At 37.6% G+C, this 23444-nt stretch overlaps 1 protein-coding gene across 4 annotated transcripts in view; it reads left to right on the top strand.

Moving 5' to 3' along the window:
* The window catches only part of ak8 (adenylate kinase 8), a 30621-nt gene extending 8223 nt beyond the window's left edge, over positions 1-22398 (top strand). For 3 of the 4 annotated variants that reach the window (XM_058774730.1, XM_058774732.1, XM_058774731.1), the window contains exons 10-14: positions 1644-1775; positions 2159-2248; positions 12773-12914; positions 21157-21237; positions 21346-22398. In XM_058774730.1, the coding sequence (XP_058630713.1) occupies positions 1644-1775; positions 2159-2248; positions 12773-12914; positions 21157-21237; positions 21346-21586 (686 nt within the window). In that variant the 3' untranslated portion in view covers positions 21587-22398. The remainder of the gene's footprint in view (positions 1-1643; positions 1776-2158; positions 2249-12772; positions 12915-21156; positions 21238-21345) is intronic. The other variant, XM_058774733.1, reaches the window with a different exon arrangement.
* Positions 22399-23444: the final 1046 nt, after the last annotated feature.

Below are 23444 nucleotides of genomic sequence, written 5' to 3'. Positions count from 1 at the left end.
GTTTTTCAATAATAAAGATGCATATTTATCATACGAATGAGTATGCGTGGAATTGATAGCCAGTCATTCTATATTAAGGGCTGCACTTTTAGAGAGATTTGTCATAAATCAATGTCTGTCTATCACTTTCACAATATTTTGCCAGCTCAAGCTACATAAACATGAGCTGGGAGAAATTCAAATCCAATTTTGGACTGGTTTCTCTTGCTTTCTCTCTTTCTCATAGAAGTTAGGCTTATCTGGGGGGAAATAAAGGCTCATTTAGTCTCATGGCACATTAGTATTAAATCCAAAATGCTCCATTGAGTACCTATCAAGGAAGCGGCCCTCCAGCCGCTGGTTTGTAAATTGTAGATTTAGGACAGTGTGCCATTATGCCTTAATCTTGACTTAACTGCACCTGATTTTCTTGATACGTCTAAATGGAGGACATTAAATAAATATTTGAGATAAACTCTGCTATAAAACATTCATAAACCCATACTGAGGAGCAAACAGCAATAAGGCTGTCATCTTAAATCTTGATTAGTGCTAATTCAGCATGCGGTTTGATTGTAATGTTGCTAGTTTCCCCCTGACTTAGCCTTTTAGCGCATTAACATGTTTTGCATATTAAGCATTTATCATGTTGTTGTATAACAATTAGCAGCATAAAGGGCTGGATGAGAGAGACTCATTAGTTATGATTAGACTGTTGTTAATCATCGCATATTAGAATGGCGGCTCAGCGCAGGTTCCAGACAAACAGCATTGTTGTGAGTGAAAACCAACTGCAAACAGATGGCTTCGACGTGGATGTCACACTACAAGCAAATGCCCCCATGGACATGAAAGGAAGACTCTAATGATTAATTAATCAAGTGGCTTTATATTCAGTTTAGTGGCAATCTCTGTTTATGATCTGAGCGAATGGGCTGTCACCAGCCTCACAAATGTGCTCTATTATCTTAGTCCATTAAACATTCAATAGAATCTATCTGTGCCTGCATTCTGTTGTTTTGTATTAAAGTATGATACGGTACTAAACAATCACCACAGGGTTAGAGAAAAATATATATTTAATCTGTGTTTGGTTGAACAAACATGTTTTGTAATGTGTACTGATCAAAAGTTTGGGGTCATTTCAAGTAAATGCTGTTCTTTTTAATCTTCTCTTCGTCAAAGAATCCTGAAAAAAAATCCCACAAAAATATTAAGCAGCACAACTGTGTTCAACATTTTAAATAATAAAAAATGTTTCCTGAGCACAAAATCAGCATATTATTTCTGAATGATTATGTAAGACTGGTTTAATAGCTGCAGAAATAAAAAAATGTTTTGCCATCACTGGAATAAATTACATTTTAAAATATATTATTAGAGTACAGCTATTTGAAAATGTAATAATATTTCACAATATTACTGTTTTTACTGTATTAATAGAGCTGACTGCATAAATAGAGCAGTGATGAACGTTAGTGTACCTTTAATGCATTTGTAGTGGCACTGATAATAATAGATGTTTCGTGTTTATTCTCATTTATTTGCTTGACATGTTGTTTTTCATTCACTGAAAGTGTATTTATTTAAACATTTTGGCCACCCATTTATTTTGCACTGTTACGTATCATGTCGCATTCATTTGATTGTTTTATATATTGCAGTGCTGAGTTATGTCTGTACTCCACGTCATTCTGCCTCACCCTTCACTCCCAGAATCCTACTGTTTGGACCCCCAGGTTCAGGAAAGAGTCTTCAGGCAAAACTGATTGCTCAGAAATATGGCATTGTCAACAGTAAGCTCCTCCTCAACTTCTGCTGTCACTTTTCCATCTGTACTCTTTCTTATCTCCAAGATTCAACATTGTTAAAAGGGTAGTTTAGCTAAAATGTCAAATTCTCTCATTAATTACTCACCCTTATGTAGTTTAGTTTCAGACAACTATGCTGTTATTTTTTTATGTGGAACACAAAAGTAGACATTTTTAAATATTCATTACGTAGCTCTCGCCATACAGCGACTGTTGTGTGATCAGGTGAACACAAAAAAATCATGCAAAGGAACAGCATAAGAAAGAGTAAATAATAACCAATGAATAAACCATTGTACAGCATCCATAGTTCTGTGTTGCTTATTTTAAACTTTCTTCTGTTCTTTCTTATAACTCTGTCGCTGTAGTTTGTTGTGGTGAGCTTCTGAAGGCTGTGTCTGCTGATGAGAGCCATATGGGGGAGCTCATTAAACCCTACCTGGAGTCAGAACAGCAAGGTATGCCTCCTCACCTCCTCTATACCTACTGCCAAATGGGTCAATCATACAGAACAAGTGAAACCCCAGTCTGTAAGCTGCAGAGTTCTGTTTCCTGCTTTTGACCAGATAATTGGACCCCTTACAGCCAGAACAGTCTGGTGGGTGAACATGTTGTGCTGTATTCACATATATGACATTAGTTTATGGTAGCTGCATTCTAAATGATTATCATGTAATTTGCAGTATATAATTCTGCAGACTGTTTTGTTACTTTTAATCAAAATCACAGTGCTTGCTGGGCTCTTTTTACTCTAGACAGCCAGTACTTTTATATATTGAACACACCATAATGGTCTAGATGTCTTGACTATCTGTGACCTTTCATTCATCCTCATCATTGTTATTCCCTTCCCATCTCACACCCTCTGTGTCTGCCCAACACCTTTCTGTTCTAAATCCCTCAGAGACCATAAGTAAATATATATCTATAGTCCCACCCCTCAGAGAATGCATTCAGCCGCTGGGACTGCCAATCACTGCCTTTATTACAGCTCTGGCCTGGGCCACTCGCCTTGAGCAAGTTTTCATTAATTTAATAAAGATTCTCATGGGATGCAAATCACAGAATATAAGCATGTATGTTTTTACTTTTCGCCTTTTTGATGCTTTCATTGATAAAATAGTAAAGGGAAGACAAAAAATGGGGAGAAGAGGAGGAACGATGCAAGCCAGATTCAAACTTGCATCGCTTAAAAGAGCTACATGTCATCTCATTGTTTTACAATTCACATTCTTAGCTGTAAATCAGTAGTTTCCTCACCCTATGCTCGTGTCCAAACCTGAACTTCTTTCTTCTATGTAACACAAAAGGAGATATTTAGTAAGTCAGAGGGGTGAAACAACATTAGACTTTATAGTAAGAAAAAAACTATTTAAAACTATTTTCTCTTTTGTTTTGTCATAGTATAAAGAGTAAGTATATACACAGGGCTCGAATTGAAAAAAAGAAAAAAAAAGCATCCCCTCTGTAAAACCACCATCCTCTTTAGATTAATAATGTGTATTATGTAAAACTTAGTTATCATGCAAATTAAATGTTAAAATTCTGTATGTATAATAATTCACGAATTAAATAATGACGATTAGCCAATCAGAACTCGGTACTGTAACAAGCTGCACACAAGCGGAAGCAAGTTTTCGTCATTTTTCGCGCAAAATGGTTCAAGCGCAACTTTTGAAGTTGAAGACAACTGAAGGTATGATTTTTCCTTGATTAGAATTTAAAGACATTCCACTGACATGTTATTGTGCTGTATGTGTGTGACTGTAAGGGACTGAGAGACGATAGGAGAGCTGATATTATCCAGTCATTGACTTAGCAAAAACCAAACAAAAACACGTCTTGAGCGTCCAAAAGCATTCACTGCGCGATGAAGCCTATTAGAATGCAGTTAGAATACCCTTATAGTTCAAGCAATGAAAGAAAAAAATACCCATGTATTTTATTTATTTATTTATTTTTTATATTCATTGCACAAGCCATGTACTTTTATAAATATCAGCACATGTGCGCGAGCACAAATGTGCTATTAATTTTCTACAACAGTGCAGAGCAACACGGCATTTCGTTCCTTGAATGAATCAGTTTTTGATTGAATCGAATGAGCCAGTGATTCAACAGACCATTCAGATGGACTTAATTGTTTTGTTTCTAATCGAATCAGCCATTTTGAACGAATCGTTTGATTTGAATGATTCAATAAATCATTCATTAAAACAAGGACTTGCTGCCACCTACTTGAACATTCTGTTGACACTAAGTAATGTTGCAACTACATGTCAACAAACTCTCATAAGAGTATTAGTAGACTGTCTGCTTCATATCTACTAACTCCTTATTGTGTTGGTCTCCCGACAGATATTCTACTGACTATAAGTAACTTTGCAAGAACGTGTCAACTTAATCTAACCCTAACCCTACCAGTCAACTAATACACTACTAACACTCTAATGAGAGTTAGTAGAAATGTTGGTGCAACATTACTTATAGTTTTTACTTACTTATAGAATGTGTTAAAGGGACCATCAAAATAAAGTGAAACCACAACTTTTAATTTAAGTGATTTTAAAACAATCTTCACATAAACTATAAATAGTATATGCATAAACTATACAGATTAATCTTTATTCAAGCTACAAAAGTTAATCAGCGACTAGAACAGTCCAATGATTTCTCCTTTTCTTTTGTTCTTTGATTTACATCAATGACAGACTTCAGCAGGTTTCACTTTAAATCAGTGCTGTCTCTTTAAAACCTGATGCACATGACGCGGATCTGACACATATTCTATTTTCTCCATAATCTACGGTCATTTAAGACTTTATAACTGATTTAAGACTATGTTTATGAGGTTTATGTCATTTTGACATAATTGTGTGTGTTTTCGTCAGTTGAAGCGCTATGGCGCTGTCTGAAGTGGCTCTGCGTATGCATACAGCCGAACGCACAGCCTTTCAAACTACAGGTGCTGGTCATATAATTAGAATATCATCAAAAAGTTGATTTATTTCACTAATTCCATTCAAAAAGTGAAACTTGTATATTATATTCATTCATTACACACAGACTGATATAATTCAAATGTTTATTTCTTTTAATTTTGATGATTAGAGCTTACAGCTCATGAAAGTCAAAAATCAGTATCTCAAAATATTAGAATATTTACATTTGAGTTTGAATAAATGACCATCCCTACAGTATAAATTCTGGGTATCTCTTGTTCTTTGAAACCACAATAATGGGGAAGACTGCTGACTTGGCAATGATCCAGAAGACGGACATTGACACCCTCCACAAAGAGGGTAAGTCACAGAAGGTCATTACTGAAAGGTGTGACTGTTTACAGAGTGCTGTATCAAAGCATATTAAATGCAAAGTTGACTGGAAGGAAGAATTTGGGTAGGAAAAGGTGCACAAGCAACAGGGATGAACGCAAGCTTGAGAATACAGTCAAGCAAAGCCGATTCAAACACTTGGGAGAGCTTCACAAGGAGAGAACTGAAGCTGGATTCAGTGCATCAAGAGTCACCACGCTCAGACGTCTTCAGGAAAAGGGCATCTTAACTGGGCTGTGGAGAAAAAGAACTGGACTGTTGCTCAGTGGTCCAAAGTCCTCTTTTCAGATGAAAGTGAATTTTACATTTCATTTGGAAATCAAGGTCCCAGAGTCTGAAGGAAGAGTGGAGAGGCACAGAATCCATGTTGCTTGAAGTCCAGTGTGAAGTTTCCACAGTCAGTGATGATTTGGGCTGCCATGTCATCTGCTGGTGTTGGTCCACTGTGTTTTCTGATGTCCACAGTCAACGCAGCCATCTACCAGGAAATTTTAGAGCACTTCATGCTTCCTTCTGCTGACAAGCTTTATGGAGATGCTGATTTCATTTTCCAGCAGGACTTGGCACCTGCCCACACTGCTGAAGGCCACTATCAGAGCAACCTGGGCTCTCATAACACCTGAGCAGTGCCACAGACTGATCGACTCCATGCCACGCCACATTGCTGCAGTAATTCAGGCAAAAGGAGCCCCAACTAAGTATTGAGTGCTGTACATGCTCATACTTTTAATTTTCATACTTTTCAGTTGGCCAAGATTTCTAAAAATCCTTTCTTTGTATTGGTCTTAAGTAATATTCTAATATTTTGAGATACTGATTTTTGACTTTCATGAGCTGTAAGCTCTAATCATCAAAATTAAAAGAAATAAACATTTGAAATATATCAGTCTGTGTGTAATGAATTAATATAATATACAAGTTTCACTTTTTGAATGGAATTAGTGAAATAAATCAACTTTTTGATGATATTCTAATTATATGACCAGCACCTGTATATACTGCACTGCACCGTTTCCTATGTGTCGCTATGTGTCGGTTTATGAAGAATAAAGAAAAGGTAATCTTCCGAAATGAAGCAGCAAAATCTTCTCAGGTAAAAGTTATTGGAATCGTGTCTAGGGACAAGCTGGCCATCACATTGCTCTGACCTTATCAGCCCGTTTGTATCCTGTTATTTGATTCGCTCTTGTCGCTTATGACAGAACAGCTAATCAGGTTGACCTTGTCTTAGGAAAAGATTATTTTATTCGCGTATGTCAGAAACAGCAAATCCCTACGGTGGCCTAGAGAGCTCAACGTGCTGCAAATAGGAAAAAAACACCTGCAAATTAAGAAAACAACTTTGTCAATTTTACAACACACGCGCTTCAAATGCTCACAACACAGCCAAATAAAGAAACGCACTGCAAATAAAATTCTTTATTTGTTTGTGTTGTGAGCATTTGCACCACCTGCTGTCAAATTGAAGAAGATGTTTTCTTGATTTGCTGGTGCTTTTTCTATGCGTTTTCTGAAGTTGCAGAGCGTTGAGCTCTCTCGGCCACTTTAAAACTGGCTGTTGTTTTCACTACATTGCATTGTAATATTTTGTAAAAGTTGTACCTGCTAACTGGCGACTGACACTGTTACATGTACTCGCCAACGCAGATTTTTACTCGCATTTGGAGCTTGGCGAGTGTTAATTTTAGGCCCTGATCATCATTATTTATCCATGACAGGCCTAAACCAGCCAAAGTGCCAGCACAAATACACATTCAGCAAAATATTGTTTAATTATCAATATTGACCAAAATTCCTCCATTTCAGGCCACAGAAGGGGGAGAAAAAACTTATAAATAATAGTTAATTTAATAAGGCTAATTTTTCATTAAATAAAAACCTTTTTAAAAATTAGACAAATTTTGTAATTACTGTATGTAAAATTAGGTACAAGATTGTACAAATTGAACCTGACCATACCATCCCCCCTAAAACTTTTCTACAATTCGACCACTGTATATACAGTATACAGGTGCTACATATCATAGAAAAGTTTATTTATTTCACTAATTCCATTCAAAAAGTGAAACTTGTATATTATATTCATTCATTACACACAGACTGATATATTTCAAATGTTTATTTCTTTTAATTTTGATGATTATAACTGACAACTAAAGGAAAATCCCAAATTCAGTATCTCAGAAAATTAGAATATTACTTAAGACCAATACAAAGAATTTTTTTTTAGAAATCTTGGCCAACTGAAAAGTATGAACATGAAAAGTATGAGCATGTACAGCACTCAATACTTAGTTGGGGCTTAGTTGTTAATTTACTTTATATGTACTCAATACTTGGTAGGGGCTCCTTTTGCCTGAATTACTGCAGCAATGCGGCGTGGCATGGAGTCGATCAGTCTGTGGCACTGCTCAGGTGTTATGAGAGCCCAGGTTGCTCTGATAGTGGCCTTCAGCTCTTCTGCATTTTTTGGTCTCTTGTTTCTCATTTTCCTCTTGGTTCAGGTCTGGTGAGTTTGCTGGCCAGTCAAGCACACCAACACCATGGTCATTTAACCAACTTTTGGTGCTTTTGGCAGTGTGGGCAGGTGCCAAATCCTGCTGGAAAATGAAATCAGCATCTTTAAAAATCTGGTCAGCAGAAGGAAGCATGAAGTGCTCCAAAATTTCTTGGTAAACGGGTGCAGTGACTTTGGTTTTCAAAAAACACAATGGACCAACACCAGCAGATGACATTGCACCCCAAATCATCACAGACTGTGGAAACTTAACACTGGACTTCAAGTAACTTGGGCTATGAGCTTCTCCACCCTTCCTCCAGACTCTGGGACCTTGGTTTCCAAATGAAATACAAAACTTGCTCTCATCTGAAAAGAGGACTTTGGACCACTGGGCAACAGTCCAGTTCTTCTCCTTAGCCCTGGTAAGACGCCTCTGACGTTGTCTGTGGTTCAGGAGTGGCTTAACAAGAGGAATACGGCAACTGTAGCCAAATTCCTTGACACATCCGTGTGTTGTGTAGGCATGGGCCGGTACAAGATTCTGACGGTATGATAACCTTAGATAAAAATATCACGGTTTCACGGTATTGTGATTACAGCTCTAAAATGTTATTTTTAAATGTCTGGGTAAAAAACAAAGTTTTTTCCACTGAACACAATACATTTTATTTTTAAGAAACATATAGAACATTTTGGAACGGTAAACATGTCAAGCTAAATAATTGAATTCTTGTTAATTAAATTACGTGCAGTCACTTAAGTGAGCCTAAACCTGCAGCTCAACAATAATCAGAACATAAAAAAAAAAAAATCCTTATGAAAAAAAAAATAATAATAAATAAATAATGCAGTCACTTACCCTAAACCTACAGCTCAATAATAAAAAAAAAAAATCAAAACAATTTCTGTAAAAAATAAAAAATGCAGTCATTAAACCTGCAGCTCAACGAGGTTTTTGGAGATACACATTCATTTTCTACACATTCATCTTTCAGTCCAAGTTATGAGCGGTGAGGTACAAAGATGTGTGCGCATACACATAAGGAGAGCGCGCGATTGTGTCTCTCTCACACACACGGTCTCTCTCCGTATAACACTCAAACAGTGGCAAAGACACCTGAGAGCCAGCAGTTTGTTTCTTTTTTAAATGACGTGATTTTGAACAGATGTAAACAATGGCAGGAGGCTTAAAATTATAGACGTGATACCAGCTAAATTTATTGTACTAAATCGCAGAAATGTAGTACTTTAGTCTGCTATTCCCCGCTCTGTGAAGTAACGTGAGGGAGGAAACTAGTTGACGTTAGCTAGTTAATTAGGCATGTTATCTGCCTTGGTAGCAAGCCAAATAGTATTTATTTCAACACTGAAACAACCTGCGAATGGGTCTCTGTCTTGATTGAGGGTGAAAAAGGGAGAAATGAAGACGACACAGATATATCGTTTGTGTACGACCTGGAAACATTTATTTAGCGTTCAGCGCCAAAACGTCATCTGTACGGAACATCGTTGTGTACGTTACCCGAGAAATTCCCATACGGCAGACTTCGTGTTTTTCGAGGGGGGAAAAAGTTCCAGGGATTCACCTCATTCGGCCATCATCCTACACACAGGTGACTCTCACTGACCGCTGTCCGGAGGGGGAGGAGTCGTGTGACTCGTTACGCCCTTCACTGCTCACAACTGAGGGAGTTATAACGCAGGAACGGTGTAAAGGAAAATTTTAGTGGTTTTGAAACCGTCAATTTTCCAAACCGCGGTATACCTTGAAACCAGTTATCGTTCCATGCCTAGTGTGGTGGCTCTTGATGCCTTGACCCAAGCCTCAGTCCATTCCTTGTGAAGTTCACCCAAATTCTTGAATCAATTTTGCTTGACAATCCTCATAAGGCTGCGGTTCTCTCGGTTGGTTGCACATCTTTTTCTTCCACACTTTTTCCTTCCACTCAACTTTCTGTTAACATGCAACTCAAATCCGAGCACTCTGTGAACAGCCAGCTTCTTTGGCAGTGGATGTTTGTGGCTTACCCTCCTTGTGAAGGGTGTCAGTGATTGTCTTCTGGACAACTGTCAGATCAGCAGTCTTCCTCATGATTGTGTAACCTAGTGAACCAAACTGAGAGACCATTTTGAAGGCTCAGGAAACCTTTGCAGGTGTTTTGTGTTGATTAGCTGATTGGCATGTCACCATATTTTAATTTGTTGAGATAGTAAATTGGTGGGTTTTTGTTAAATGTGAGCCAAAATCATTACAATTAAAAGAACCAAAGACTTAAACTACTTCAGTCTGTGTGCACTGAATTTATTTAATACACGAGTTTCACAATTTGACCCCAGTCTGACAAAGCAATTTGCTTTAAACATTTAGCCTACAGCAAAATCAGAGTATAGGCAGTTTTAGCTTAAAATTAAAAAGAATATAATCCATAATTATGAATTATAAAATTATAATAGCCTATTTGAAACATTTTGTTAGCTGATGCTAAATGGCTAGCTAACTAGCTACCTGATGCTAACCTGAGGTAATTTTTAAATATAAAATCCAAATATTTTTATTCAACCAACAAGTTAGAATACATTTGATGGAAAAACGAAGGATTTGATGTTCAGAACAGAATAACTACAGTAATAACCCATTGCCCCGTAGGGGCGTTTTACCCCACTGACTATAAGCTAGATGCAGCTTTTTTGGGTTTGCATCGAATGTTCTATGACTTAATACATAATATATTTGTTTATGAGTTGTTTATGAATAAAGATCGGTCTTTTGAAAGCAGTTATTTTGAGTTAGATTCCAAATGTTCTCCTCCTATTCAAATTTGACATTGAGGGGTGCATACAACATATTTGCCCACCAGCAACTATAGTTGCCGCACATTCAAATACAATTTTCAAGAAAAAAAAAAAAAACCTGGGGAAAATAAATGCAGAACATGTTCACATAAGACACTTTTAACACAACTACATGCATGAAACTATTCAGAAAAATTTGGGCACAAATGGGTTAACACTCTGTGATCACTTTTATTGTTTTAACATTGTGTGATAACTTTCATTAACATATAATATCACATTCATTTGCATAGCGCTTTATACAATGCAGATTTTTTCAAAGCAGGTTTAAACAGGAAAAAACTATATAAACTGTAAACTGATGTATAATTATTATATATTATAGTATTATCATATTATATCACACTTTTTGAAGTTTTCGGATAACATTACAACAGATTATTAATTCTTGTACATTGAAATATTTACATATCATGAAACTTTGATACACATATCTGAAATATTCATATTTGTACATGAACTCTCTGTGAAGTATGTTGCAATGTTTGTGATTTATTAATGAAAGTTATTATAAAGTGCTATCGAATCATATTTATTTTACTATATGGAATACTGTAGGAATAAAATCTATTACGGCTCATGCAGAATTCTTGAGAGTGGACTAGGTTTATTTTATTTATGTTTATTTATGATCTCTGATGAGTACACTTGAACACCCAATATGATTGTCGGATCTGTCAGAGCGTGTTAAGTATCTTTTCAGCGCTAGCAGTATCTGTCACGTGCAACATATGTTCATAAATTCATGTTGCGTGTTTGTTGAAGTAGCAATGTGTGCATAAGAAATGCTATGTAAATGTTTTGTTAGCTCGTATTCCATTGCCTTGTTGAACAGGGCTGCAGTATCCTGGGAGAGGGGGATTTTTGTGCCTTCTCTCTCTCTCTCTCCTTTGCCTCTCTCCCCCTTTTCCTGTGACAGTGAGGATTTGAGGCAGGGAGCTTGCCTAAATAATTTACAAGTTGATTAATGGCCTCACAGGGGTATAATTAGGCGATGGATCTGGTGGCTAGTGTAACCAGTACAGTGCTTCTGGGATTTGAGAAGCCGGATTATTAAGCAAACCAAAAAATAATCTTAGCAAAAGTGAAGAAGGAGAGGAAAGAAAGAAAGAAAGAAGAGGAAGCCTCTCCAGGCTGCCTGATGTTTGAAGCAGGGCTGTAGAGATAGGCAAGAGGCTGTGCGCGTTTGATGTGGAAATTGGACAGTTTGAAACCGTCGACTTTAATTTTTCACCAGCTGCGGGGACCCCCCTGGGTGCCAGCTTGCATTCCTTAAAGAATGCTGTTCTATTTTCTCTTCACCCTCATTATTTGTTTGTCCTCTGCCGCTCTCGTTAATTTTCCCGCAGCATTATGAGCGTCACCCTCCTCGACTGCGCTTTCCGTCGGTTTTAAGAGGTGCCATCATCCCCTTAAACAATTCGCTTATGTTGCCTGTCAGCCAGCCGTTGACTGCTTTTGTAGTCTGAGAGGGACCCGTGAAATATCTTCAAAAGACAAAATGTACATACATGAATTTAGATGACACCGTGTCTGCTAATTATTTATCACCTCACATCTGAATAAACCGCCTTGATTTGATACGGATACAAACAAAAGGCACGTCCTTGACAATACCGCTTGATGATGAGATCACTGATGCTTGGCATGGAGATGATGATGGTTCATTTTCCTCAGACCATCTCCTTAATTTAATCCTCTTAATGGGGCACTCCAGCTTTCTAGATGCCCTGCACCTCAGTTTAAGTGAAACATTAATTTAGGTTTCTGTCCGCTTGTGCCCATGTGTTTTCAAATCAGCTTCAATGAACTGTTTATTTGGTACTTTAAAGTCTTAAAACTGCATCCTATATCTTTCATACTTCAAAAAGTTATCATACTGTTACTTTTTTTCTTTCCATAAAGTCTTCTTCCAGTACCTGGAAGAAGTAAACAAATGAAAGGCCTTTCTCACGTCCGTTAGATCTGTAACGCTGTGATCTGACGTCCTACAGGGAGGAACGTATACAGTATTTCAAACAAATGCTAAGCAGGTGTGCTTGTGTGTGCATCTCATGGGGTAAACCCCCTCTGAACACCATGTTTACTGTATATAGGACGAGTGTCATTCAAAGGACACAGCAAGTTGATTCTCAGGAGTCTGAACCTCTTGCGTCAACATTTTTGAGGTTTTTGTTTGCCTTAATTTGATTTCTTCTACTCTTGTATTGTTGTACTTCTGTCATGTAATTAGGAAGAAGGTATAAGTAGGTGATAACCATATTTTCGCTGTATTTGTGATTTAATCCATACAGTGCCATCCAGTATAGTCCTGCGGATCCTTACAGAGAGACTGAGCAGGATGGACTGTACCACACGAGGCTGGGTGCTCCATGGCATTCCTCATGATGTGGAGCAGGCAGAGGAACTTCAAGAGTCTAATTTCATACCAAACAGGTATATCAGTCACTATAAACTGATTTAAATAGCTGTAAATGTTGAAATTTAGCATGTATAACTCCATAACTGTTGAAGACAGTTATGGAGTTATACATAACTGTAAACTAAACTATTATCACAGTGATTTGTAACAATGGTTCTCAGTTTGTTTCTCATTCCCTTCTCCCTCTGAAACTAGAAAAAAACATCTTCACTGCCACCACCATAATCCGATTGACTATTAGCATTTTTGGCATAATGGGATAGATTACCCAGTTCTGTGATTTGAGTGATAATCCTGATTATAATTACTAATCCTGATGTTGTTCCAAAAGAAGATATTTTGAAAAAATTATCATTTTTGTGACACATTAAATATCTTTTTTTTTTTTTTTTCAAATCTCTTATGCTGCATTTGATCAAAAATACAGCAAAAATAGTAACATTGTGGAATATTATTACAATTTAAAATAAATTTTAAGTTTTTCATTTGAATACATTTTAAATTTTAATTTATTCCTATTGTGTCAAAGCTGAATTTTCAACAGCCATTAATCCAGTCTTCAGTTTAACACTGTTGAAAACAGTTGTGCTGCTTAATATTTTTGTGGAACCCGTGATATATTTTTAGGATAATTTGATGAAAAGAAAGTTGAAAAGAACAAAATATTTTAGAATTTAAAAATAACAATAAAACATAAATTTCTTTCAAAAAATGTTACAATGAGCAAGGAATTATGCAACTATGCAAGCACGGTGCAATGGCATGTAAGGAAGTGCACTATATATGAGAGTGGTGGGTTCGCCACACTTTGAGAACCACTGGTTTACATTTAATTCTGTCCTGTATCGATTTCAAACTATGGATTATCTATCCATTGTGTTCCCATTCATTTAAAGGCTCTAGGACCTTCACAGTAACGAACAGAGATGTAAACATAGAGTAGGTGTTTAAAAAACAAAAACAAAACAGCAAAGGAGATAATGAACTGCACTATGTGAATCTTTCAGATTATTATTTGTGATTTTCATGTCTCCTCGATTATCCTAAATAGTGAGTGCAACCACACGGCTCAGATTGCCCTCTCAGATTACTCTTAACTCAGCTGCCCTGGAGGATCTGATGGCACTTAGATTATACAACCTGTCCTCTGTGTGTGTCCCCTCATCAGAGAGCTCACTTAGGTTAGGTCATCAGTGAAAATAACCGTGTCCCAATTCTGTCTCCTTTGACACAGAAACAAGAGCAGGAGCACAAATCTGTGCAATAACATTAGGAAAATGTACATGATCACCATAGGGCCTGTTTTGTATTCTGTTGTTACTCATTATGATTTTTCATCATATTCCCCATTTTATGTGCTCTCTGGAATTAAGATTGGATCCCAGAGATCAGCAAGCAGCCGCGGTGTCTGCTTCCCTCACAGCTTCTGTGTAGCAAGACCTTATTTCCTCCATTAACACCCCATGTTGTTTGGGCTAATGGCAAGAGACCTCATTTACATAGCATTAGCGTAATTGATTCGAAGGCCCACGGTTAGCCTGGCCCTGAAACAATGGGGAGATAATGTTTCCGATGGGCCGATGATGGCCCGATGGCGGCGCTGTACCTGACAGCTTTATTAATTAACAGCTCTCTGGTTACCAGGCTTTAGTGAGGATGAATAAGTCAGCTCCTCCTGGAGCTGTGCCAGGGCATGAGCATTTAATAGGTGTCACTGGCAGAAGGGAGAGGGGACAGAGTGCAGCAGTGTTGGCATACTGGTTAGATTGGAGGGATCTTTTTACCCATTTCCTGAAAGGGCTCCATTAACAAAGAGTCATTGCCTGCAATAAGTGCCAAGATGATGTTGTTCATGTGGCACCAGAGTCTTTAGCTTGTATTGACAAACTTTGTGTAGTTAATTATATGGTAAAGTGGATTAAAACCCAGTGGTTAGTCTTATTTTTAGAGCTTTATTTTATTTTATTTTTTTAATTATAATAACATTCTTATTTTTTTTAAATCTTGTTTTTTTTTTGTAGGCACATATTTATTGTACATTTATAGACAAAAGGTACAAAAGCTGTCACTGGGGTGACCGTTTTTCTAAAGGTACACATTTGTACCCTTTAAGTACTAAAATGTACACATTAGGTACTAATATCCTTAAGGTACCATTATGGACCCTTTAGGTACAAAGGTGCAACTTTTGAAAAGGTACGACCCCATGGCAGCTTTTGTACCTTTTTTCTGAGAGTGTACTTTGGCTTTGAGTTGTTCAAATATACTTACAATAATGACCTATTTGCCTTGCTGAATATTTTGTTGTGGCTGGTGGTTCAAGTAGTGGCTGTCTGTTCCAGTTAGAGCTCCGTCTTTTGTCATGTAAAGCAAGTTACCTGATCCATGAAAGACGAAAGAGGAAGAAAAGGAAAAAGGATGCTCACTAATGAAGTTCCCTCATCAGATAAATGAGGATGCCTTTTCTCTGGTTTCTGATGGTGCAATCATCTGATCCTCTTTCCTAAGCTGATCAGTCACAGTTGGCACTTTCAATTTAGAAGGAAGTCTAAAGGAATTATCTAATGTTATGCACAATATGAACCCCAAAGCAACATGTAAGGCCCCACATTGACCACAACATTATTTGAAGGCCCCATGATTTTCCAGCCATTAGTAATTTATTGGAAAAGGATTTTCAACTCCAACTTTTTTATAATAAAATGTTTTTTTGATCTTTACATACTGTAATGGAGCCAACGAGATGAGAGGCGTGCGGATCCATGTGCAAGCTTTTATTAATAGACATGGTCAAAAACACAGGCAGAGTCTAACAACAGCAAACAGGTATGGCACAGGCAAGATAAAAGAGCAATCCTAAACGGGCTTGAGTCAGACGACAGCAAACGTAATCCAGAGGGTTTGACAAGAGGGGTAATCTGTAAACGTGAGCAAAAGTCCAGGCGAGGAGAAAACACAGTCCGAAACAGCAAGCAAAGGGTTAATCCAAGATATGTGGCAAGAATCAGGAACCAGGAAAACAGGCAAGGCAAGACTATGACTAGACTATGAAAACTAGAGTAGGCTCCGTAAAGTAGCTATCAGCTATCACAGTGATAAACGCTAAACAATACTCGGCGATCAGAACGAGGAAGTCCAAGGCTTATAAAGCGTGTCTGATTGGTTACAGCTATGTGTGTGTATTTGAGTGCAGATGAATCCAATCAGTGCAGTGGAACATGGGAAATGTAGTCCAGGGTGATGTGTAACAGTTGTGGCGTGAAAGTCAATGTAATCGAAGGGCGATCTCTGGTGGCAAGTGGATGGAAGGCCACGGACAGGATTCGTGACACATACCTATAAAAATGTATATTCATTATTAAAGTTATAAGGTCTCGAAATTACTCTTTTAAAATTAGGCAACTTTTTAAAAACTAAAAAGTTATTGAGTGGGGAATTAAAACAAGATTCTTTTTATTATTTGATGTTTTAGCATATTTTAATTTTATATATTTTATTTACATATTTTAATTTTACAACCCGAATTTCGGAAATGTTGGTACGTTTTTTAAATTTGAATAAAATGAAAACTAAAAGACTTTCAAATCACATGAGCCAATATTTTATTCACAATAGAAGATTGAGAACATAACAAATGTTTAAACAGAGAAATTTTACACTTTTATCCACTAAATGAGCTCATTTCAAAATTTGATGCCTGCTACAGATCTCAAAAAAGTTGGCACGGGGGCAACAAAGGGCTGAAAAAACAAGAAATTTCGAAAAGATTCAGCTGGGAGAACATCTAGCAAATAATTAAGTTAATTGACATCAGGTCTGTAATATGATTAGCTATAAAAGGGATGTCTTAAGCCTGGAATACACTACGTGATTTTTGCCCCAATTTTCCCCCGATTTTACAGTCTGAACAAGTTGATGCTAGTTGAGGAAAGTCGGAGCCAGTCTGCAGATTACAGCTGACAGATTCCACAGAAAATCGCGTAGTGTATGATGGTCACAGACTCCGATTTTTTAGCTCCAGACTTTGATTCTATCTAGTCGGAGGATATCAAACATGTTTGATATTTTCAGCTGATTTTAGAACAAGTATGTTTTCATTTGTCATCCGTCTCCTAGCAACAAGGCGCACATTTCTGCGTGAGTTTGTTGTGATTGGAACAACTATAAAGTCTGGTAGTGTATGATCTTCAGTCGCGTAGTGTATGATGCCCAGTTTTCCTTTGTCACTATTTACAAAGTTGGTAAGTGTATGATGCCTAGTGTTTTAAAAATCTGGTCAGATTTTAAAAGTCGCGTAGTGTATTCCAGCCTTTAGAGAGGCAGAGTCTCTCAGAAGTAAAGATGGGCAGAGGCTCTCCAATCTGTGAAAGAGTGCATAAAAAGATTGTGGAATACTTTAAAAACAACGTTCCTCAACGTCATATTGCAAATCTCATCATCTACAGTGCATAACATCATCAAAAGATTCAGAGAAACTGGAGAAATATCTGTGCGTAAGGGACAAGGCCCAGGAATACTTCCAGAAACCACTGTCGGTAAACACAATCCACCGTGCCATCTGCAGATGCCAACTAAAGCTCTGTCATGCAAAAAGGAAGCCATATGTGAACATGGTCCAGAAGCACTGTTGTGTCTTGTGGGCCAAGGCTCATTTAAAATGGACTGTTTCGAAGTGAAAAAGTGTTCTATGGTCAGACGAGTCCAAATTTGACATTCTTGTTGGAAATCACTGACGCCGTGTCCTCTGGGCTAAAGAGGAGGGAGAACTTCCAGCATGTTATCAACGTTCAGTTCAAAAGCCAGCATCTCTGATGGTATGGGGGTGCATAAGTGCATACGGTATGGGCAGCTTGCATGTTTTGGAAGGCACTATGAATGCTGAAAGGTATATAAAGGATTTAGAGCAACATATGCTCCCCTCCAGATGATGTCTATTTCAGGGAAGGCCTTGTGTATTTCAGCAGGACAATACAAAACCACATACTGCAGCTATTACAACAGCATGGCTTTGTAGTAGAAGAGTCCGGGTGCTGAATTGGCCTGCCTGCAGTCCAGATCTTTCACCTATAGAGAACATTTGGCGCATCATTATACGAAAAATACGTCAAAGACGACCACGAACTCTTCAGCAGCTGGAAACCTATATCAGGCAAGAATGGGACCAAATTCCAAAACCAAAACTCCAGAAACTCATAACCTCGATGCCCAGACGTCTTCAAACTGTTTTGAAAAGAAGAGGAGATGCTACAACATGGTAAACATGCCCCCATCCCAACTATTTTGAGACCTGTAGCCGGCATCAAATTTGAAATGAGCTCATTTTGTGCATAAACTTGTCAAATTTCTCAGTTTAAACATTTGTTATGTTATCTATGTTCTATTGTGAATAAGATATTGGCTCGTGTGATTTGAAATTCTATTAGTTTTCATTTTATTCAAATTTTAAAAACATTTCCGGAATTCGGGTTGTAATTAAAATTCTCGAAATTTTTAGGTGAATATTCTGGCTGCTCTTTTCCTTATGATAATTGTGAAATTACAAAAACGTACTATGAAAGTATTATAAAAATTCTTACAGCTTGTGGTCTATATTCCAAAACTTCTGAAGCTGTGCAATAAATTTGTGAAACAGAAGGTACAGAAATTTGTAATCTTTTGTAAATCTTAACGTGTGCCCTGGTTCATGAACAGGTTTCAATGATTCATTCATGAATCATACTGATCCAGTTCTCGAGTTCTCTCTATTGTTTGACTTCAAAAGACTTGAAATATATATCACAAGTCATATAGACCACTTTTATGGTGCTTTCTTTGTAATTTTATAGTTTGACAGCTCTCATTCATTTTCATTATATGGAAAACAGTGGCCATGATATTCTTCAAAAATTCATCTCTTGCGTTCCAACGAATAAAGTAAATCATAGAAGTTTAGATGAACACATTGGTAATGACAGAATTTTCATTTTGAAGTGAACTATCCCTTTTAAATGAATATTAAATGAATGGTTTCATAAAAATAAATAAGCTTCTCTAAAGACCCATATCCAAACCCCTCTTGCACGATCATTCTTGGACTGTACAGCAGGTCACTGTTACTACTTCAGTTTCGCTGATCTCACTCCCACCCCTCCTACCAGTCTTTAACTACTCTCCAGTTTGGCTAGTCATCAGCCTCTTACAGCCTTGACACGCTTGCAAACAATCAGAGTCTTTGGGAGCTTTGAAATATGCATGGCTACCTGTGACAGGTAGATAAAGAAGAGCAATTAGCCATGTAATCTTAGAGTCTGGCCCAATTACCTGCTCTCGTCCCTGCCTTGCTCTCTCTCTCTCTCTCTCTCTCTCTTTCCACCTGCACTGCGCTCTTGCTCTCTATTACTTAAATGTATTTCATGTGTCTGCTCCCCATCAAATCAAGCAACACTTCCTCTGATTGGCTTATCAATTATACAGCAGGGGCAGCATTACAATTTAATCAGTGGTAAACATTGCCGTGGCCACCTGTAAAGAATCTTTCCCTCATTAATTTCTTAATTTGGAGAGATCGAGGCAGAGGGGCTGACGGGAGCAGCAATGCTCAGAGAGATCGGATGGACCGAGACCTTCTTGGATCACATCAGCTCAGCGAGTAAACTGAAGAACAAAAGGGTCAAAGGTTACCATCTACTTAATGTATACCAGTGGAAGAATAGAAATGCACACACACGTATATACTGTATACTGAAGGCAGAATATGCTTGCACGGTTTGTGATTATTTGTAGCAGCTGAGGACTGGCAGGCTCTTGTTATCTGCCTTGTTTTAGTCAGTCATTTGTTAGAGGATTTCCAGCTGTCATGTAAGAAACATCTAATGTAAATCAATTCATCTTGTACAGCTCCCCCCACATAAAAAGTGGGAGAATGAGAAGAAAGACGAACACAAGCCCCCACCCTCCCATCCTCCAGCCTCAGACACAACGCACCATCCTTTTGCTCCTCCACATTTATAAATATTTCATGAGGAAGCATAAATATTAATTCTAATAGCTTTGCAGAGTAGTTATTATTTCTTTTTTAAGACAAATATTCATTAAAAATTGAGAGAAGCCTTTTTCTGAAATAATTAAACCTACACACACAGACACACATATACACACACACATTATCATGGCTCTTAAACACATCAAATATCTTGAATTTTCAGTCCAGACTAATAGTCAGTTAAAGCACCATGTCTCCTTTGTCCATTTCAGAGGGCCCAGTGGTTCACAGTGGTACTGAGAGCCAGGAACACAAAGACATTTAAATATTTTATCAAAAGCACCAACTTAGATCTCTTCTATTTTCCTTACTATTCTCACCCCTTTTTGTGGAAAAGGCCTCATGATGTAATATTCCTATTGGTCTTTATCTATAGCTGAATTGGTCCAGAATTACATTTCACAACAATCTCAGTCTGTGTAAAATGTTTAGGTGGCTAAAAATAAAATAATGTGGAACAGTCTGTGAGGTTCCCATCCTCCGGAGGCCTGGATGAAATCATTTGGGACAAGAATGGCATGTAAACACCCCCACCTGACCACACCATTAGGCCCACTTTGTGTCTGGACAATGTCAAAGCAAAATGACCCCTGGGTAGAGACCCCAACATTCCTCTGTTGAAGTCCTCTCGTAGTCCAGGAAAGTGTCCCTGTTTTCCATTATTTTCTACATTATTTATTTAGCTCCAATACCAGCGCATTATGATTATTCCTCTCTGAATGCTAGATGAAGTCTTCATATAATGGAATAATGGATTGATATGGTTTTCGCTTGACATGATGTGATTTTTGCAGGCATTTTTACAATTGAATTTGGGAACTGTAAAGAATTTAATGGTTACAGTTCCTGCTACAATTCTGGTTCCGCAAAAGGTACACCACAGTCCAAAAGTTTGGAGTCAGTAAGATTTTTTCATGTTTTTCTAAAGAAGTCTCTTATGCTCCACAAGGCTGCATCTATTTGACCAAAAATACAGTAATGACAGTAATATTGCAAAATATCATTACAATTTTAAATAACTTTTTTTTTTATTATTGTATTTTAAAATGTAATTATTCCTGTGATGGCAAAGCTGAATTTTCAACAGCCATTACTGCAGTCTTCTTTTTATTGGCCTATGTCTCTGGCATTTAAAACCTTTACCAAGCAACTTTTTTTTTACTCAGGTTGATTTTAAAGGGAATCACAGGTATCATAACAGATTTCCACATGATCTCTGCTTCACTCCCCTCTAGGGTCTTCTTCCTGGAGATGACTGATGACATTGCTATCGAGAGGGTAACACTTAGGGGTGTGGATCCTGTGACTGGAGAATGGTGAGAAAGAATCTGCTTAGCACATTGTAAATTTGTGTAAAGAATCCATTCCTTTAGGTTCCACTAAACACATATCTGCATTCTGAATGTTGTGTTTAAACTCTGCAGGTATCACAGCATATATAAACCTGCTCCTGGTCCGGAAGTGCAGTCCCGGCTTCGATTTAACCCGCGGCATTCAGAGGCACAGCTGCTAAAGAGGCTTAAGGAGTACTGGAACCATGCAGCGGACCTGCAGGCCTTCTATCCACAGGCAGTGTACATCAACGCTGACCAGGACCCACACACTGTGTTTGAATCACTGGAGAGTAGGCTAGTGGGCCGACTACCTAAAGTCCTGTCTTACTGAGAAACATTTGAGCACTAAACACTGTTATTGGGATACTCCACCCAAAAACATTTTGTCTCTTCATTTACTCACTCTCATGCCATCCCAGGTGTATGACTTTCTTTGTTCTGGTAAACAAAAATTTGATTTTTAGAAAAATAATGCATCTCTCTGAGTCCATATAATGCAAGTGAACAGCACCCTCAAAGCTGAAGCTTCAAAATCCACACAAAATTAACATGACAGTAATCCAATATGACCCCTGTGAATGAATCAGTGTCTTCTGAAATGAAATGAAAAGTGTGTGTAAGAAGAATAGTAATATTTTCAACTTCTTACACTATAAGCAACTTTAGACAACTGTCAAACGCAGGTTCATGAGTTTATTCTTGATGTAAACTTCAGCACGCTGTGAAGCAAGACATAAGCCCATTGTGAAACTCATGCAAGAGGTGATGTAAGACAGCTGGCTGGGAGCAATAGTTTATAGTTTAATGTTTATATAAAAGTTTAAAATATTAGTATTTTCTCACACACACACCTATCGTTTTGCTTCAGAAGACATTGATTCATCCGCTGGTGTTGTATGTGTTCGTTTCATGTATTTGCACCAACTTTGATGGTCCCATCCACTTACATTATATGAATATACAGAGATGGATTGTTTTTCCAGAAATCACCATTTGTGTTTCACAAAAGAGAGAAAGCCATAAATTTCTGAGATGGCATGAAAACATTTTTTTGGGTGGAGTAAATTGTAGTTTTATTTTTCATTTCATCTTTTATACTTCGTATGTCTGATAAGCTACTTAATAAATTGCTTATAAATTTGACTTGGTTATCTTTTCTTGTGTCATATTTTTTATCTTATATTTTAATTAATGCTGCTATGTCTCCAAATTCTGCATGGTAAAAACACATTACCCAACCAATGTAGTCATTCTTGCCATCTGACCGTGTGTGAACTCATGGGAGTGCATGGCACCTGCTAATTCAACGTATGTTTAATTAACGTAGTGAGAAAAAGCAGACTGGCCAGACCCTTTGTGGTGGGCAGTATTAGTCCCACTTCAGTGGTCTTATGCTAAGGAAACCAGTCGATGCTGCTTTGATTATTAAATTTTCTTTCCTTCTCTCTTCCTTTCTTTGAGGTCACTGGATGACTCCCACTGGGGGGAAAGAAGTTAAGTACACTGGTTAGAGGAACATGTTAACAGGCTGATTTTTAAATTCCCCTCAGATAGTGTGCTATGACAGGCGGACACTGACTTAATTACTGCAGATGAAGTCCAGAATATGCATCTCCTCTGAATATGTAAACATGAGGGCCAGTGTATATCCAAAGGGAGAGGGGGCTGCAAAAATGAAATGCGTCTGAATGAGGAAGTATTCCCTGAGCTCCCCCTGGTTCTGGTTCTGGTTCACCCTAATCTGTTTATACTCTGAAGAAAGACTGATTTTCAACTAAGATTTTATTTCAAATCTGTACTACATAGAAAAAAAAAATGTGATGCGATTTTTATAATGTTAGAAAGATTCATATTTAAGCTTTATACAATGTGAGAGAAAAGGTGCTTAAACTGATAGTTCTCCCAGGAATGAAAAGCTTGTCATCCTTTGCTCACGTTCATGTCATTCAAAACCTGTATGACTTTGTCTCTTCTCTGGAATGCAGAATGTTGGTAACCAAACAGTTTTGTTTCCTGTTGACTTCCATTGTATGGACAAAAATACAATGGATGTAAATGGGGCCCAAAACTGTTTGGTTACCAGCGTTCTTCAAAATATCTTATTTGTGTTCCACAGAAAGTCAGTAATACAGGTTTGGAATGATATGAATAAATGATGACAGAATTTTCATTTTTGGGTGGACTATCCT

The sequence above is a fragment of the Onychostoma macrolepis genome, chromosome 05 (genome assembly GCF_012432095.1).
Source record: "Onychostoma macrolepis isolate SWU-2019 chromosome 05, ASM1243209v1, whole genome shotgun sequence".
NCBI lineage: Eukaryota > Metazoa > Chordata > Actinopteri > Cypriniformes > Cyprinidae > Onychostoma > Onychostoma macrolepis.
The sequence above is the reverse complement of the archived record's forward strand: the minus strand, read 5'-3'. Positions and strand labels throughout refer to the sequence as shown.